General features: G+C 47.5%; 1 protein-coding gene across 2 annotated transcripts in view; it reads right to left on the reverse strand.

Annotated features, from left to right (window-relative positions):
- Positions 1–16,918: 16,918 nt before the first annotated feature.
- Colq (collagen like tail subunit of asymmetric acetylcholinesterase) overlaps positions 16,919–19,163 on the reverse strand; it is a 55,177-nt gene continuing 52,932 nt past the window's right edge. For both annotated transcript variants that reach the window (XM_052190094.1, XM_052190095.1), the window contains one exon: positions 16,919–18,313. In XM_052190094.1, the coding sequence (XP_052046054.1) occupies positions 18,244–18,313 (70 nt within the window). In that variant the 3' untranslated portion in view covers positions 16,919–18,243. The remainder of the gene's footprint in view (positions 18,314–19,163) is intronic.

The raw sequence follows: 19,163 nt of genomic DNA on the forward strand, positions 1-19,163 counted from the left end.
TTCAACACTAGCAGAGTAGGAGAGAATATTGGCAATATATGCAGGATACACAAAGAACTCTGAGAACATTTCATTTTAAAATGGACAATATATCCAAACGGGCAGTTCTCAAAAGAAGACATACAGTTAGGAGCCGGGGAGATGGTTCAGTGGGGGAAAGACTTGCTGTGCAAGCATGAGGACCTGAGGTAAGATCCCCAGCACCCCATTTCAAAACAAGGCAGGAGTGTGGTGCACGCATGTGAGAGTGTGTGCACACACTGCCTATAATCCCAGTGTGAAAGAGACAAAGCTGGGACCCCAGGAGCAAGCTGGCTATACAGACCAGGCAGAATTGGTGAGCACCAGGTCCAGTGAGAGAGTCTGCCTCAGCAAATGAGTGGAGAGCAACAGAGGAAGCTAACTTTAGGCATGCCCCATACATGCATGTGTGCACATGTGAACAGGTATGCACAATGCATGCATACCATGCATGCACACACACACCAGACAAAAATATTAAAATGGGTACATGAAAATATGTTCAACGTCACTATCAAGAAATCACCATCTGGAGAGATGGCTTCCAAGAGCCACAAAGAGATCTCTCTCTCTCTCCTAGTATGAATGAATGATGCCCAAAAGACTGAAAAACAACTATTAGCGAGAATTTAGATTAAAAAAAGTCCTTTCACTTTAATGATGGGAATATAATACATTCATTATAAAAATAAATACAGGGGTTGGAGAGATGGCTCAGCAGTTAAGAGCACTGGCCAGTTTTCCAGAGACCAGGGTTTGATTCTCAGCACCTACTAGGCAGCTTACAACTGTCTGTAACTCTAGTTCCAGGAGATCTGCCACCCTCACACCAATGTACATAAAATAAAATTTAATAATTTTTAAAAAACGGTATGAAGACCTATCAAAAATTTAAACTTAGACCAGCAACAATTCTACTACTGTGTATGCGTCCAAAGAAAAGGAAGTCAAGTTGTTGAAGGGACAGCAGCTTTCCCATTCCAACACCATTCTCAAGAGTTAAGAACCAGAAATGGACTAAGTATTTATCAACTGATAAAAGAAATGTGGGGTATGCACACAATAGAATAATATTCAGTCATTAAAAAATGACATCATTTGCTACAGAGTATCTTGAAATGTTCATCGTGAAGAAATGGCAAATATTTGAGGACATACATGTTTATCCTAATTTAAACATACAACTTCCAGGCAAGGTGGTATTCCAGTACACCAGCACAACTGACTCCAGCACTCAGGACTTAGAGACAGGAGTATTAATGGTTCAAGGCCAGCCTGGGTTGCATAGGAAGACCCTGTCAGAAATAAAAATTGTATAGGTATCTCATGGTAAAGAATAAAGATTCAAGAGTTCAAAATAGGGCTGGAGAGATGCTCAGTGGTTAAGAGCACTGACTGCTCTTCCAAAGGTCCTGAGTTCAATTCCCAGTAACCACATGGTGGCTCACAACCATCTGTAATGAGATCTGATGCCCTCTTCTGGTGTGTCTGAAGACAGGTACAGTATACACGTATAAATACAATAAAATCTTTAAAAAAAATAAGAGTTCAAAATATACACATGGCACCTGTGCCCATGTCCCTGGTGTGGTAAGAGGCTTAGCACTGGGTCTGAGGGTTAAGCTGGATTCTGTATGTGTCACCCAGCTGCTTTAGGTCACCCACTCCTACCTGAAATGCCTGCCACACATATGCACACACCTGGGACACCCACCAGTCACTCAGCTGACAGTGATGTCGACTTTCTGCGTCCATTCACAAAACTGCTTCATCACAACTTGTGTCTGACTTGTGAACTTGACTCCCCTGCTGAACTGATGTGGTGGATTGAATACACTTAGCCCGGGGACTGGCACTATTAGGCAGTGTGGCCTTGTTGGAGCGTGTCACTGTGAGAGTGGCCTTTGAGACCCTCCTCCTAGCTGCCTGAGGAGAGTCTGCTTCTGGGATCCTTTGAATAAAGATGTAGAACTCTCAGCTTCCAGCATCATGCCTGCCTGGACACTCCATGCTTCCTGCCTTGATAATGGACTGAACCTCTGAACCTGTGAGACAACCGCACTTAAATGTCCTTTATGAACTGCCTTGGTCACGGTGCCTCTTCACATCAATGGAAACCCTAACTACCTAAACCCTAACCTAAAGACAACTGTAAACTTTTAGATGTTTTTTCTCCAGTGTCTCTAATGGGATACCCAACAAATTTGGACTAGCTAAAATTCCATTCTAAGATAACTATCCTGGGATTCTTCTAGTTATTCTGCAGCTGAGATCTCTATTCTCAAGTGAACACAGACTTGAGCCATCTTGGTGGGAAACTAATTGTGTAACTCACCTCCTATGGGAGTTTTGTTCTCAGTGAATGGCTACTTCTGTCATACTATACAAGAAATTATCACAAACTATGTAGTTTAATGCAACAAGCATTTATTTGGCTTACAAGTTGGTGGATTAACTATTCAGACTGGGCTTAGCTAGACAGTGCTGGCCTGGCTGACTCCTTCACAGGCCATGCAATGTGAGGTTAAGTTCATCTGGCATGGCCTTGGCCGGCTCAACTGGAACAGTGATACCCTTGCTCTATGAGCCTTGTCTCTGGCAGCCGGGTCCAGGCTGCCAAAGGCAGGAAGCAAGAACAAGAGAGGGAGCTGGAGAGATGCCTCAGTGCTTAAGAGCATGTGTTGCTTTTGCAGAGGACCTGGGTTCCATTCCTAGTATCCAGGGCTGGTTTCTAGCATCCACATGGCAACTCATAACCGGCTATAATTACCTATCCAGGATATTCTGACACCCTCGTCTGGCTTCTACCAGCTGGGCACACATGTGATATACCTACATGCGGTAAAATGCTCACACACATAAAATAAAAACAAATCTTTTTGTAAGAGCGGGGAAAGCAGTGGATGTTTCATTCACAGTTGCTTATCTATCATTAGGGGTGAGCAAACAGACTCCAGCCATTGCAGGGAAGAATTGGACCCCATTAAACCTGAGAATTGTAGAGAAAACCCAGTTCTACAATTTTGAGCTAAAACTGAAGCAAGCTTCATTTAAATGCTGACCAGGATGGTGAACCTTGATAGTGGTTCATTCTGGGTTTCCCAGGAAATGGCAATGGGTTACAGAGGTTTTTACAGAGGTTTAAAAAGGGAAAACCACGGGATCCCATTAGATTCAATCAGGGACAAGCATGTAAACGGATGTATTCCCTGCCTACGTACCTCTCTCTCACATCCAATTCAAGCACATCTGGTACAAAATCATGTGGTTTGTTATTTCCCAAGAACCAGTGCAGGGCAAGTGGGGTGTGCCACCCGACAGGCATAAGGACTGGTGAGGTTGAGTGAGGTCAAACCCTGGGATCTGAGAACGGCAGGAGTGGAGCCACTTCCTACCTGTCTCTATACCTGCTCTGGAACATGTAGCCACAACACCCAACCGAGAGGACCACAGGCAGTCAGTCCAGTCAGTCATGTAATGTAGCACCCGGAGTCCTTCCCCATACAAACAGAGCCCCACAAACTCAGCCAATAGAAAACATCTACCCTCAAATCCCACTCCACTCTCCAATGTTCATATAGTCCCTGTCCACATGTAATAAAGTGCGCAAGTTATCTCACTGAGGATTATCTGAGAGCGTCTGTCTTTGCTGACCCTGGCTACCTGCCTTGTGCAGGCCACCCAGACCTCTGTAATTCTCTTCTAAGAGTTGTAACACTCCCAGCATTCCCAGCTGGATCGGAGTCCTGTGGAACCTGTTTATCTCCCGCTGTGCTTTGCTCTGCTCGGTCTGACATACAGAAGTCTGCTGCCCCAGAGGAAAGTAGGCCCGACAGCAGACCACAAACCACAGCCCCCAGCATTCCAGGAAGTTATCTGCCCTCGGGCAAGTGGGGCTTACTGGTTAACTTTGGCTCTTACATCCCCCACCCCCGCCTTGAGTTCTATCTTGAGTAAAATCCTTGACTCTATGATGGGTATCTGTTTATATCGGGGTCAAAAGATACCCAGACAGGAATTAACATCTAGTTAAGGCACCGATGACTCAAGATGCAACAGTAATTAGCAGAAACAGAAGGGTCAAAGGCCCTGCAACGGCTAACATCAGAGCAGCATCTAGGAGGAGCCAGGACAAGAATGGGCACCCATGCTGGGCTCCACTCTTTTGTTTCACCTCAAAGCCTTTTCTGCAATGTTTCTTTGAGTACAGCCAGATTATCCCTAATGATTCCTGGGTGGTTTGAATAGAAACAACACTTTCCTCTTAAAGTTATACAATAACCTCTCTTACGTTGGTAAGGGTCCTTGATACCAAGGGAATGAGACCTTGGACTCAAAGAATATGTAAATGCCAAGAGTGTTTTATTTTGCAGAAGTCTAGCATGCTGGGGTCTCCCCAAGACCAAGATAGAGAGACATCCAAGTAAGCTCACAGGCCTGATTTAAAGCACATTAGGGAACTCTGGGGGACCTTTATCTTGCTCCACCTCTAGGGACATTGTATCACTGGGCCTGGGGGGGGGGGCGGTCTGGAAACTGTTGCTGGGGAGGTCAAAGGAAAGGCTGCATCGATATCAGCCTGCACTTGAGGGGGCAGCGCCCTTTGCTCCCCGAACCTGGAGCGGTTGCTGATGGTTGTCCCAGGCAGGCAGGTGAGTCAGCATGAGTGAATCTAGAAGGCCTGTGAGAGCTGATGGTCTTCCTAAAAATGACAAGTTCTGCAACTTCCAATTGTAAGCATCATTGCTGGCAAATGGCGCATATGTCGTGAACTGTCTCCCCTGAGCATCTGGGGGATCCTGTAGGACAGAGGGGTAAGGCGGGAGTAGAGTTGGCCCTCTGGGCAGTACAGGCCCGAGTGTGAGGTAGACTCCAACTGGAGTCAGGAGAGTCAGGTGAGTCAGGGGGTGCTACTTCCTCCACCTGTGCTGGCTGGGCAGGGGCAGCATCGGTGGGAGCAGAAACATGAGAGAGACAGAGATCCTGCTCAGAAGCAGAGAGGGGGAACAAGACAGGGGGTTGAGGCTGACTCTCCTTTAGAGGAAGAAGGGTGGGGAGTAGGGAGTCCATTAACAAAAAAAAAATCTTGTCCAAACAGGGGCCTCTCTTGGTCTGGGTGGCTCCAGGCCTCATAAACTAAGCCTTCACCCTGTAAATGATGGGGAGATGGGAAGCCCCCTCCTCAGGCCATAGGTGGGCCATTAATTCCTGTAAAAGATGGTTAGTTTGCAGGGATGAACAACCAGATCCTAGTCTTTTGCAATGTGTTGAAAGTCCTTAAAATGGTTTGGGACCGAGCCCAATGGGTGCTTTGTGCCTGTCCCACCCTAGGAATCAAAGAAAAATTTGTATGAGAGAACAAAAAGCACATACAGAACACAGAACAGACACAGAAAGGTCTCCATTCCCAGGAAACCAAAACCAAAGGCTGTCTCAGAAGGTCTTCCTCCCTGTGCATGGGAGGCCCAGTGACACAGACAGTTCAGAATCCAGGAGAACTAGTAAGTTCTCCTGCTTCTGGTAGGGGGTCAGGAGCATCCTCTGTTGACCCTGGCCTGGTGACAAAATACTTGTCTGCTTTGTCCTTCTCAGCCTCCAGATTAAACCCCAAAACAAACACAGAGATGGACAAGACAAAAGACAACCACATGCTTGGAATTCCAGACCAGAAAAACATTCCACTGTTTAGGTCAGTGAGTCTCCAGTGAATCCTGGGATGAGCCCCCTAATTTAAGGGTTCACCATTCACGGAAGAAAGACACCCTGGACTCAAATAGTATGTAAACACGGAGTGTTTTATTCTGCAGAAGTCCAGCGTGCTGGGGTCTCCAATTACCAAGATACAGAGACAATCAAGTGAGATCATAGGCCTGATTTAAAGCACGTTAAGGGATTCCGGAATAGGTGGCTTTATCTTGTGCCATCTCTAGGGACATTACTGGAGCTTGGGGCCTGGAAACTTGCTGGGGAGGTCTGGAAACTGCTGCTGACCCATTGTCCTTGCCTTAGGCCAGGTGGTGGGATAGCTCTGAGGTCTGAATTTGCCTGGACTTGGGAGGCAGAGGCAGGCAAATTTCGGTGAGTTTAAGGCCAGGCTAGTCTATAGTGAGTTCTGGGATAGCTAAGACTACACAGAGAATTCCTGTCTCAAAAAACAAATCAAATAAATGAACAAGCAAAAAAAAATTCTAATGTTTTTTTCCATTTAAATTTTCTGTAAAATTCCAAAATTTCCTCTTAAATAAATTTAAAATCTCTCAATTGTGGGCTCCTGCAATATCAAAAATAAGGTATCCTTTTTATTTCAAGAATGAAAATATAGTCAAATCTATGATCTGCTCAAGGCAAAAACCAAACTCCAACCATGAAAACAATTCAGCGTTCAATATCTGAGATTCTTCTGCGGTTTGGGTCACCTCTCTGGCCCCACCTTGGAGGCACACATAGCTCACCTGCTAGGTCCCAGCCAGCTCCATGACCCCTTCATGTCTTTAAAACCAATACCACTTGGGTGACTCTTTTTTTTTTAAGTAATATTTTTATTTTATGTGCATTGGTGTTTGGCCTGCGTATATGTCTGTGTGAGGGTGTCATATCCTTTGTAACTGAAGTTACAGACAGTTGTAAGCTGCCATATGGGTGCTGGGAATTGAACCTGGGTCCTCTGGAAGAACAGGCATTGCTCTTAACCACTGAGCCATCTCTCTAGCCCCACCTGGGTGACTCTTAAGTTACAAAATTTCACTGATAGCTCAAGGTACATTCTTGTATATGAGCCTGTGGAGTTTCAGTTTTAATACTTTATTAAATAAACTTTTTTTTGGTTTGTTTTTTGGATTTTTTTTTTTTTTTTTCGAGACAGGGTTTCTCTATATAGCCCTGGCTGTCCTGGAACTCACTCTGTAGACCAGGCTGGCCTCGAACTCAGAAATCTGCCTGCCTCTGCCTCCCAGAGTGCTGGGACTACAGGTGTGCGCCGCCACTGCCTGCCTACAAACATTGTTTTAAGATACTATATTTCATAAACCTTGTTTTCCAGACAGGAATTACACAAAGATCCATCCTAATCTAAAATATCTTGGAGACCTGTTGTTGCCTCTTTGCTTTGTCCACATCATGTAGTTAGTTACTTAATCAAGATGTCAGTGAAGTCACATGACATCCTTCCTCACCAGCCCTAGCAAAAATGGCTGCCAGCCATGTGGCTGCCTGAAGATGGCCTCAAGCCACAAGTTGCTTATATCCCAAAATGGAGTCACGCCACATAATTCCCTTAAGATTGCCTATGCGAGGGTGAGGTGGAACCCCAGAACTCCACCAGGACCGAGTAAGTGGCCCTGGTATCCAAAAGGAAAGAGATGGGTCTCCCACATATGATATTTACCTGGGGCTCCCTGCTGGTGATGGGCGAGGTCGGGTCGAGGGAGCTCCGGCCCCTTCATTCGTCCATAGCCAAGCCTAGGAGGTCAGTTGGATGGGTTTCTGGATGGGATGGCCCTCTGTTCTGCATGACACGAGGGCAATCGACGGCCCAATGTCCCTCACGATGACACCTAGGACATGGTCCTTTTGGCTTGCGAGGGTGGGGGGGTGGGGGGGGTGGGGGGTGGGACAAGTCTTTGCCCAGTGACCTTGTTGACCACATCTATAGCAGGGAACTTGGTACCTGGGCCTTGGAAGGCCAGGGGCCCGGGGTGGTAGCTGGAGCTGGTCTGACAGCTTTTGCCAGCATGTGGTACTTTTGTTTTCAGGCTTTTTCATCTCTCCCATGGTATACCTTGAAGGCCAGCGCCAAGACTTCCACCTGTGGAGTTAGGGGCCCCTCTCCAAGTGCCTAAGTTTAGCTCTTATGTCGGGGTAGCTCTGGGAAAAGAAATAAGTCATTAAAAGTTGCTTACCTTCTGGATTTTCGGGGTCTATATTAGTGTTTTGTAACAAAGCCTTTGTCAGGGGTTCTAAAAACTGAGATGGGTTTTCCTGTTTGTCCTGGACAACCTCTTGGAGTTTTTCAAAATTTACTGGCTTTAAGGCTGCCTTTCTGAGACCAGCCAGAAGGCATGTAACAAACCTGTCTCTGGCTAAAATACCATCTGTGGAATTGTAATTCCACTGAGGGTCCTGGTCAGGCACTGTCTCAGATCCAATTGGATAGCTTCTGTCTGTCTGGTGAATTTCGTCTGCATGCGTTCTTGCCTCTTCCCAAGCTCGCCTGCGTTCATCAGGAAGTAAATTGTTAGTAAGAATCATATGAATATCATGGAAAGTCAAGCTGTAAGATTGAGTAATGTACTGAAACTCTTTAATAAAGTTAGAGGAGTAAGAAGTATAAGAACCCAGTCTACTTTCTATTTGAGAAAGTTCCCTCAAGAGAAAGGAACATGTACTCTAACCAGACCATCAATTCCAGCCACTTCCCTCAGAGGAAGGACTGGCGCTGGGTCAGGTGTCCTCGGAGAAGAACTTGGGGGTTTGGATATATCCTTAGAATGCGTAATTGGAGGGGTAAAGGTTGGCACCAGTTCAGGGCATTTGGGGTGACCTGTAGCTGGCGCAGAGGGAGAGGAGGGATCTGGGGAGGTCGGGTTGGTAGACTCTGGGACCTGGTGAGAAGGAGAGACCGAGGCTGCAGTTTGGGATTTTCCAGTCCCAAAAGACCTGCTGTGGGTGGGTGGTGGCTCGTCAGCAGGATCAAAAGTAGCACCATCTAGTGGAGGGTGGGTAGGTTCCATGGCTAGGAGAAGCTGTGATGGGAGCAGGCAGAGCAGAGGGAGGGCTTAGAGCGGAGATAGATAAAAGCCTGAACATATAGAACTTGGTCCCATTTACCGGATTGCTGGCAGTATGTATTAAGATCCCTTAAAACAATTGGATCTAGGGTGCCATTAGATGTCCATTTGGAATTATTGTCTAACTTATATTGAGTCCAGACCTTATTACAGAGGTTTATTAGTTTTGACCACCTCAAATTGTGCGTTAGTTTCAGAGACTTGAGATTTTCCAGAAGACATCCCAGTGGAGTGCCTGTGGGGTGCCAGGAAGGTACCAATGAAGACAATTTATTGCCCATTGGGTGGGTGGGAAAGTAGGAATAGATACAAATCCAGCGTCCTGGAAGAGTAACAACAACAAAATGTAGCTAAGCTAAAGGGCCTAGGCCGTCACGAAGGCCTTTAGGAGCTGAGGCGTTCTCAGAACACCAGAGGAAGTGCCCCGCCTGGGTCAGGACTTTGTCTGTAGCTGTAAAAGCTAATGGGGGATTTTAGGGTCAGTTCCGGATTGGGGTACACTCGGGGGTTAAATGTCCTATCATGAATGTTAGCTGGAGAGGCAAATCTTAGCTCTAGAAAAGGTTGGCCAGATCCCTTCTGCAGCTAAGATTCCCTCCAGCCAAGCGAAGCACCTTACTGATAAGCTGCTGGTGTCTGTTAAAGATCTGGTGTTTGTTAAAGATGTGCAGTTGATAGCCAGGAATGTGGAACTGTTTGGTCGGGTGGCCCAGGGACAACCCACGTGGCAAGCCGTAGCGCACAGCTCACGTGATGAAGCCTGTGAATGTCAGGTTGCAAAGTCCACTAGCAGTGGCGACTACGACTGCGGCAGAAGCGATGGCTGGGGGTGGGGGGTGGGGGGGGCGGGGGGGCAGCAGTGGCAGTGATAATGGCGGGGGAGGGGGGTGTCTGCAGTCCTATTCATAGCAGTTGTAGGCAGGATCTCCTGGATAGCTCGCCAAAATGTTGGTTTTTCTACGCAGGTCTGTCTGCCTAGTCTGCAGCACAGATCACCTGTCTGCCCGACGAACGGGCTGTGGGGATGCGGTGGAGATGTGGGCCGCAATGAGATACACCAGGCCAAACAGTTCCACGTGGGACTTTATTTAAGATGGGGAAAGGGGTAGCGGGCAGGAAGAAGGAAGGAAAGAAAAAGAGAGGTGGGGAGAAACGCTACCCAGTTATATATGGGTGATGACGTAAATTACAGGTAAAGGTGGGCCATTGAATTCTGGGTACATGACAGTTGTTGCCTTGGCAATAGGCCTATAGTTCTAATTGTCGCCTATATGACGTCACAGGCCTCGCAGGTCTCGGTACCAACAAGTTCCTCAATTTTAAGTCAAATTTGAATGGAGCTTTAATTAATGACCTCTGGGGTTCCCAGGAAATGGTGAAGAGTCGTATTTTATAGAGGCATAAAAAGGCAACAGAGCCACTATATTTCCCTTTAGGTCTAACCAGGGACAAGCATTTATCCTGACTTACTCCCTGCCTTTTAACTCTCAAACCCTAGGATAAAAGGCTGAGGTGTGCCTATTTAACATATCAAAGTGGACCTGGCGGCCAGGCGTTCCCAGGGTTAGCCAGTCCTGACCTGTTACAGGCTACGGCTTACTAGTCTCCTACCTTAACCTTCTCCAGCCCAGGGGCTGGGCTTCCCTCCCCCCAGCTGCCCTTCTCTATATAATCCAATTATTCTGGTTACCCATCCTCTTTGGGCCTCTTGGATGCAGCACTGATTCCCCTCTCTCCCCTCTTCTTTCCCCTCCCCCATCTCCTCACTTAGAGCCACGACCGCAGTGGACTCTCCCAGATATGTCTGCTTCTGGCTATGCTCTCCCTTATATCTGCAATAAACTTTTTCTTCCACCATACCCAGGGGCAGTCATGTCCTTTCCTTCTTATTTCTTCTTTTCGTTCATCGTTTACAGCGAGTCAAGCATGTCTAGTACAAACTTATCAATGGGAACAAAAACGTGTGGTTTGTTTATTTCCAAAGAACCATATCCCCTGGCATTCTTGTTATCTGTCCTTGGGCAAGGGGGGCTTACAGGTTAACACCAGCTTTTACAGCCTACTTTTGGAAAGAGTACAGACATGGAGAGGACTGTTAAAAGCATCATTCTACCATGGCTACAGATCCTATTTCTCCACTCTGGTTGAAAATAGAGGGTAATCGGTTTCTAAAGCCTGTGGGGATCTGCCTTTGTGTATATGACTCTCAGGAAATCCCAGTAGGAGCAAAGTTTCTAATTTCTGGTTCCTGCAGAGGGCACCAAATGTATGCAAGTGAGCAGCTCTTGTTGGCCATTTCTACACGCACTCGCGCGCACACACACACACACACACACACACACCTGATCTGTAGTTTGCTGCTCCCCTCCCCGTCCCCATTCTAAAAGAAACTTAAGTCAGGAAAAGAATTGTTTGGCTTATGGGTTTTAGTCCATTACCTGGGGAAGCCAGGATAGGAACTCAAGGCAGGAGCTTGAAGCAGTAATCACAGAGGAAAACTGCTTGCTCCCTCTGGCTGCCCCAGTTACCTTTCTTAAATAGATGAGGCCCAGCAGGAGTAGCGTTACCTAGAGTGGGCTGGGCCCTCTCACACTAGCTAGCAATCAAGAAAATACCCCCACAGACACAGAGCCAATTCCTTTTTTTTTTTTTTCCCCCCTTGAGTCAGGGTTTCTCTGTGTAGCCCTGGCTGTTCTGGAACTCACTCTGTAGACCAGGCTGGCCTCGAACTCAGAAATCTGCCTGCCTCTGCCTCCCAAGTGCTGGGATTAAAGGCGGGTACCACCACTACCTGGCACAAGCCAATTCCTTAATTGAGGATCTGTCTTGCCAGGTGTATCAAATTGACAAGAGGAGCTATGACACCTCCCAGACCCCAATGGCAGTCCAGATTCCAATTACCCTAACAAACCACCTAAAGTTTAGTAGATTAAGCAATAACCACGTTATATCATGGAATTTATTGATTAAGGTTTGGGATCACATTTGGCTTGGAGAAGTGGGGAGGGACCACTGCCATTTCTCTTCAGTGGACCCTCAGTTGGGAGCCGCTCAGATAAAGGCAATGTGGGTTCACTCTCTCTGTGGCTCAGTGGAGTTGGTGTTAGGCCCCAAACCTGGGACAAGTGACTATGTTGACTAACATATCAAAACAGACCTGGCTGCCAGGTTCTCCCAGCATCCTCAAGTATGTTTAGCATACCCTACCTCTTACCCTAAACTTCCCCCAGCTACCCTTCCCTATATAATGCAGCCATTTTGGTTGCCTAGTCTTTGGTCTACCCTTTACTCTTTTGGTCAGTCTTTTGGCCAAGGCCGGGGCTATTGGTGGGTGGCTTCCCCACTCTTCTCCCCACCCACAATCCGGCCCAGCTCAGTTTGGCCACATTCACTCTGGATTCTTCCAGATGTGTTTGCCTCTAGCTATGCTCTCCCTTTTATCTACAAGAAAACCTTCTCCTCTGTGTACATAGAAGTAGTCATTGTAGTATTTTCCCTGTCCAATCACATTAGGGCAGTGGGAGGGAGGCCTGTGATTGGACAGGGAAAAGGGAGGCAGAGCTAAGAGTTGAGGTGGGAGTAGGTCCCAGGATAGGCGGAGGAAGAAAAATGGCTGCTGACATCCACCTACGTGGCATTTTCCAGCTATAAGTAGCTATGATTTCACAAGGTTAGAAATTTTGAGATAAAGTTTTTATCATTAATAATTTGAAATTATTGTATTGACATCTTGTAAATTGTGATATTATTGATATATAAATCTGATTGGTTAATTAAGCTTTAATAGTCATGATTCTACTGGGTAATTAGGTGTTGAGATGGCTGACCATGAGGTGCGTGGGCACTGATAGGTAGCGAGAGGAACTTGGGGGGGACCCCCCACTGGAGAGATGGCACAGCAGGAGCCCTGTGGTCCAGCATAGCTGGAGAGTTGGCATGCTGGCAGGAGCACAGAAGCGTAGTCCAGCACAGTGGCAACACAGTGAGACCTCGTTCATAAGTGAAAAAAATAAAAAATAAAAAGGACATGACTTGTTTATTTAGTGGGAAATATTAAAATATAAGCCTGCCAAGTCTCCACTGTGCCATCAAAAAGGCAGTTAAGTAATGAAAGTGTAAAACCTTAGCCAAGGAGTCAAAGGCACCTATGCACCTGCCATTTACCAGACTGCCTTAGCAGACACCACAAAGCCAGCTTAAAAAAGAAAGGAAGTGACATCAACCGGCTGGCTGTTGTCACTGCAGTTTAAAGTGGCCTCTCCTCTCCAGACATCTGCCTTTTCAGAGATCTCCAGACTTGCGTTGTTATTGTTAGCACCTGACACTCCTATAGAGGCCAGCCTTCGGGACTGAGCTTGCAGCCTCCACAGCCTTCCTGCCTCAAAAGCCCATCAGTGTGAACGGAGCACCCCACTGTTGTAGCCTGGGAGACTGAGCCTCATGGTCAGTTGTGCTGCCATAGAAAAGCAGTTTCAACTTTTAGCCTAAACAGAATTGCCTCTCTCCTCTTTCTCTTTTCTCTTCCTCTCTTTCTCCCTTTTCCCCTTCTTTCTCTCCCCTCTCCCTCTGTCTCCCATCTCCCTACTCCCTTCTCTCTTGTTCTATTTCCCTCCTTCTCTCTACATATATGTATGTCTGCAGGTACATGTGTGTGCATGTTAGAGGACAACCTCTGGTATTTTTCTTCTCTTCTTCTTCTTCTTCTTCTTCTTCTTCTTCTTCTTCTTCTTCTTCTTCTTCTTCTCCTTCTCCTTCTCCTTCTCCTTCTCCTTCTCCTTCTCCTTCTCCTTCTCCTTCTCCTTCTCCTTCTCCTTCTCCTTCTCCTTCTCCTTCTCCTTCTCCTTCTCCTTCTCCTTCTCCTTCTCCTCCTCCTCCTCCTCCTCCTCCTCCTCCTCCTCCTCCTCCTCCTCCTCCTCCTTCTCCTTCTCCTCCTCCTCCTCCTCCTCCTCCTCCTCTTCTTTTCCCTCCTCCTCCTCCTCCTCCTTCTCTCCTCCTCCTCCTCCTTCTCCTCCTCCTCCTTCTCCTTCTCCTCCTCCTCCTTCTTCTCCTCCTCCTCCTCTTCTTTTTCCTCCTCCTCCTCCTCCTTCTCTCCTCCTCCTCCTCCTCCTCCTCCTTCTCTCCTCCTCCTCTTCCTCCTCCTCCTCCTTCTCTTCTTCCTCCTCCTCCTTTTCTAGAGACAGGTTCTCTCACTACCCTGGGACTCACTAAATAGGCTTGGCTGGTGCTGGACATTGAGCCCAGGGATCTGCCTGTATCTGCCTCCTTGGCGATGATATTACAAGTGCATACCCTCATGCTCAGCTTTATTTTTTTAAAACATTGATTCTGCAGATTGTACTCAGGACTCGGGTCCTGGTGCCTGTCTGGCAAGCCCTTTGCAGATTGACATCCCCAGCTCCCAGCCTCAGAATTCCTGATAGATTTCCAGGCATAATGCTCCATACACATCTCAACTCTGGAGTCTCCAAAGAAGCAGGCCCTCACCTGCTTTGCCTTGGGTTCTGATGTCAATCTGTTTTGTGTAGCCTGCTGTGCTCTGAGCTGAGATCATCACTATTCAATTTACAGTTAGCTTACATGCATCTTTCCTCAAATTCTGTCTCCTCTGTCTTGGCATGAAGAGCTGTCCCTTGTTCTGGTACTTTGTCGCCATGCAAGTGAAGGAACCTACTTTGGTGGGTTTTTGGTTTTTAGGTTTATTTGTTTTGTTTTTGTTGGTGGGACACACCAGCAGGGAAATTGTGCAGCAATATAAGAACCATTGTCTTTTTCTTTTCTATTTTGCAGTAAGAGCTATGGTCCAGACAGGTCCCCAAACCAGCTCTTACAACCAGCTTTAAGGGAGAAAAAAACAACCCACAAGTCCACTGCTGGCTCTCTAGATAGGTGATTTATTAGACCCAAGCCAGTAACTAATAATCTAAATATGGGAATCCAATCCCTCCTCACTAAACTCCCCCCCCCCCATCTTTCTTCATCTGAGGTACCCCATGAGTCAGCCTCTTACTAGACCATGCAGAACTTGTCTAGAGCTTGGGTATGCACAATACAAGTGGCTGATGTCCTATTGGAAAGAGAGAAGGTCCAGAGGGACAGCCACTGGGATGAAGCCTGTTCGCATCTATGACAGTTAGCTTTGTCAACTCCACACAATCTAGAAGTATCTTGGGAGAGAGTTTTGATGAAAGATTGTCTAGATCTGTGGGGATGTTGTTGAGGAACTGTCTAGATTATGTTCATCCATGTGGGAAGACCCAGCCCACTGTGGGTGGCGTCATTCCCTAGGCAGTGAGCCTGAACTAAGAGTGGAGGAAGTGGGCTGAACACACACACACACACACACACACACACACACAAACACGTATCAGTTTCTCCATCAGCTCTAGACTGTGGATGTGACCAGATGCTTCAAGTTCCCACTACCCTGACCTCCCCACAACGATGGACTGTAGCCTATAATTATAAGTAAAAACAAACCCTTCATCCCCTATGCTCTTCTTTTGAAATATTTTTAAGTTACAGTTATTTGTCTTCTGTGTATAAGCATGTGGGCACATACATGCTGTGGTGTGCATGTGGAGCTCAGAGTCCATGTAGGCTATGGGGATTGGACTCAGGTCATGAAGCTCAGTGGTAAGTGCCTTCACCTGTTGAACCACCTCACTACCCCACCCCACGCCACCCCAGTGGTCAGCCAGGCAGCCATTATGTCTCTAGAGACTTCTCAGATAGGCTAGCTGTAATAGTGTGAGTTTTGCCAGCACTGATTGACTCAGTAGACATCATGTTTCTGACTGTTGAAAAACAGGCCCAGGTCCTGAAACAGGCCAAGTAGTCTAAAGGCAAGATTTAACTGGAGGCTTTGAGGTTGAGAACCTGTGAATGGTTGTTTTCCTCTGAGTCTTGCTGGGGAGCAGATAGAGCTTGAAGACACCCTGTAGTCAGCTCGCACTAGCAGAAGAGACCCACAGAGGATACAAAGAAATGAAGCAGGGCCCGGCACCAAACTCTGCCTGCCCACCACTGGTCACTTCAGTTGTGACTCAGTAAATACCACCCTGTGGCTGGTATAACCTCGTTTGGTTGCTAATCACATCTCTGAAAACCTAGTCATAATCTCAGCCACTCATGGGACAGCCTCAGGAGCATCTGAGGAAATCCCTTGCCATCTCTGAGAAGTACCCTGTCAAGAGCTACAGAGCAGCATCTACACAGACAAACTGGTGGAGTTGGAAGAAAGTGCACCTGAAAGGGTTAACTCAGGAACTTTGGAAAGGTCGTGAAACACTTGCCCCTCCCAGAAGAGAGAGGCTAAATTATATTCCTCAGTCCCCGTGGCTAGGGGAGGCCCAGAGTCCATTGGCTACCTACCTCATCCCCAACAACCAAGTAGTTTAAAGGTAACATAGGCCAATCACATTGTGCCTAATGGTGGCTGCCCTGAGAACTGTATAAAAAGCCTGTGCAGCCCAGCATGTGAGGGTCATTCTGTCTCCATGTGCAGGGTGGCCCCAGCATGCTGGATATTAAATAAAAAATCCTCTTGCCTTTTGCATCAATTCCCGACTCCGCATGGTCCACTCAGGAGGGTCTCTGGTAAGTTAAGACTCCCTCGAGTCTTACTCACCCTCTGGCTAACTCTTCCTACTGAAGCTAAGAGAGGTGCTTCACTACATATGAACTTGGGGAGTGTCCACCCATGTTCTCACCACACTGTAGCCCCTCATCTCCATGCTGGCCATAAAATTACCTCAGGGGACATTTACCTGGCATATGCATACTCTTGGCTGCCTGTGAAGAGAGTCAGGCGACCCAAGGCCTCAGGTGCTGCTCCCCAAGGTGTGGGAATCAGGACAGAATGCTTCTTAGTTAGATCTACAGTTAGCACTGAGTCTCCACCCATCTTAAATAGGTCCTCAAGCAGGGTTAGAGCCAGGACTGTGCTGGCAAGCCTTACTACCCCTGTGGACATCAGCGTCCTCCTGTATCCTCAAGGAAGCTGAGTGCTCTGTGAATCCAGACATCTGAATCTGGGAAGTAGACCTGAACCCAATCTTTCCACTCTATCCAGGATCAGTAAGCAGTCTCTACAGCACCCAAGGGAGAGTGGGTCACAGCCAAGAATCACCTTTATTCCTTGTTTGCCCACCCAGAAGCCCCAGAACAGTAAACAGCATGGCCGCCTGCCGGTGAAGACAGCCTCAGGCTGATTTCTCTCAGGTACTACAGTTCACAGCTCTGACTTGCTGGGTGAGAAGGTACCACCTGCTGAGTTCCCAAGACTTAGGCTGACACAGGAGCTTTGAACAGCCCACAAGCAGCCTATGTAGTGTCCAGGCAGGTGTGTATATTGGGGAAGAGGACAAAAAGCAATGTTTTCCCAAAATAGAGTCAAACCCCATTCAGGAACTATGGTAAAAGTAGTTCTCAGATATGCAGGATATAGGAAAAAGAATCCCAGGAAAAAGGAAGAGGTTGAGCACACAATGAGGGGACAGGGGGTGTGCAAGATGTGCATGGTAGAGGGTCACAGGGTCCTTCCTTGCAGCCAAAAAGGACTCAGCTGTGGAGCTCCAAACCAGGGAAGCCAGCATGAGGAAACATCCGCACATGTCCTGGGGGGGGTGTGTGGGGTGAGTCTCCCACACAGTCCACAGTTGTGAAGAGCACTGTCGAGACAGAGGCCACGGTGCAGAGAGAACCAAAAGGTCAGGATGGCTCCCTTGGAGAACCTTCAAGAGGAGGAAGATTTCTGTTCTGGTAGGGGTCACATGGCAAGTGACTTAGCTCAGTCTTCCGCCCTCTTCTTGGGACTAAGCTTGGACCTTGTGGCTTCCTCGGTACCTCTGACTGATCAACATGAAGTTGATCCAGGCTCTGGCCAGTCGAGGGGTCCCTCAGTAGGTTTGAAGCCCGGAGCTGCACCAAGAGAATATGCTCACCTCCTGTTTTGTGGTTCTTAAATCTTGAGAGCCCCAACAGTTGGCCACCTTGGGTCAGAACTGCTGTGCTTGGAGGTGCAGCAGGCTGTGCGTGAGCACCCCTAAACCTGGACGAGACCAGAACACACCACACCAGGCCCTGGAGGTACCTGTGTGCTTAACAGTGCTAAGCCAAATCCATGACCTGAGCCAGCATCTTTCCAGAAGAGATAAGGCATGACAGCCAGCTGTTTAGCCAATTGGAGGGGGAACAGTTTCCAGGGTGGGCATACAGAAAGTTTCTGGTTCTTTTAATTAAGACAGGATTCAGTGGTCCAAAACTCTTCCAGTCATACTGAGTCAAAAGCATGTCGTAGCAGCAAGAATTTATCCTTGATTTGTCACATGAAGGTCAACAGGCACTGTCCCAGGAGAGGGCAAGACCAGCTTGATGTGAAGGGTAGAGAAACAGCCATCAGTTCTGTGGGCTGCGGCCCACCTGTTTCTGCAGCCTCTCACGTGAAGTAGCGGCAGGGTGTGGAGTCAATGGAACAGTACTGGGTGCACCGGAGGTTTCCGTATGATCTGCGGGAGGCAAAGACACTGCTCAGGGCAGGGACTGCACACATCATAGTGGGCAGGGAAAAGCACACTCCAAAAAATGATCCAACTGCATTGGACTACCACAACCCTCACGAGGGCCAAAGGCTAGGAAGTCTTTGTTATTTGGGGTGTGGATCTCTGGAGTTTTCCACTTTAAGCTTGAGCAGAGGGTCTAAGGTGGGAGGAATGGTTAGCCCTGGTGTGACCACATCCTCTAGGAGACACCCACCCCTTTCTAAAGGCCTAAGGGTGTCTCATGGTGTTTATGAGATCAAGTCCTACTAATGCAAATGTCCTCTATTTATGAGTCTGTAAGGGACAGCATTAGCCAGATGGTGGTGGCACACACCTTTAATCCCAGCACTTGGGAGGCAGAGAGGCAGGCGGATTTCTGAGTTTGAGGCCAGCCTGGGCTACAGAGTGAGTTCTAGGACAGCCAGGGCTACACAGAGAAACCCTGTCTCAAAAAAAAAAAAAAAAAAAAAAAAGGGACAGCATTGGCCCAGTATAGCCCATGAGCCCTTGAATTTTGGCTAGTGTGACTGAAGAACTGAATTTAAAAATTGTAATGATTTTAAAATTAAGTAGCTACATGGAATAGGGGCTGCTCTGTTGGACAGTGTAGTCTACACATCTGCAGATCCAAATGATGATCCTTAAACATATCTTACTCATATACAGTCACAACAGTCTCTGACACTTTCTAGAGATCAAAGTAACAGCTCTGGTGAGATAGTGAATAAGCCCCAGGTTCTAGTCAGCTGTTAGCTCCATGTTAGAGGACACTCACTACAGGACTTTACAGAGCCATTAAACAGCTCAGTCTGGGTAG

This window comes from Apodemus sylvaticus, chromosome 8, assembly GCF_947179515.1.
Source record: "Apodemus sylvaticus chromosome 8, mApoSyl1.1, whole genome shotgun sequence".
Lineage (NCBI taxonomy): Eukaryota > Metazoa > Chordata > Mammalia > Rodentia > Muridae > Apodemus > Apodemus sylvaticus.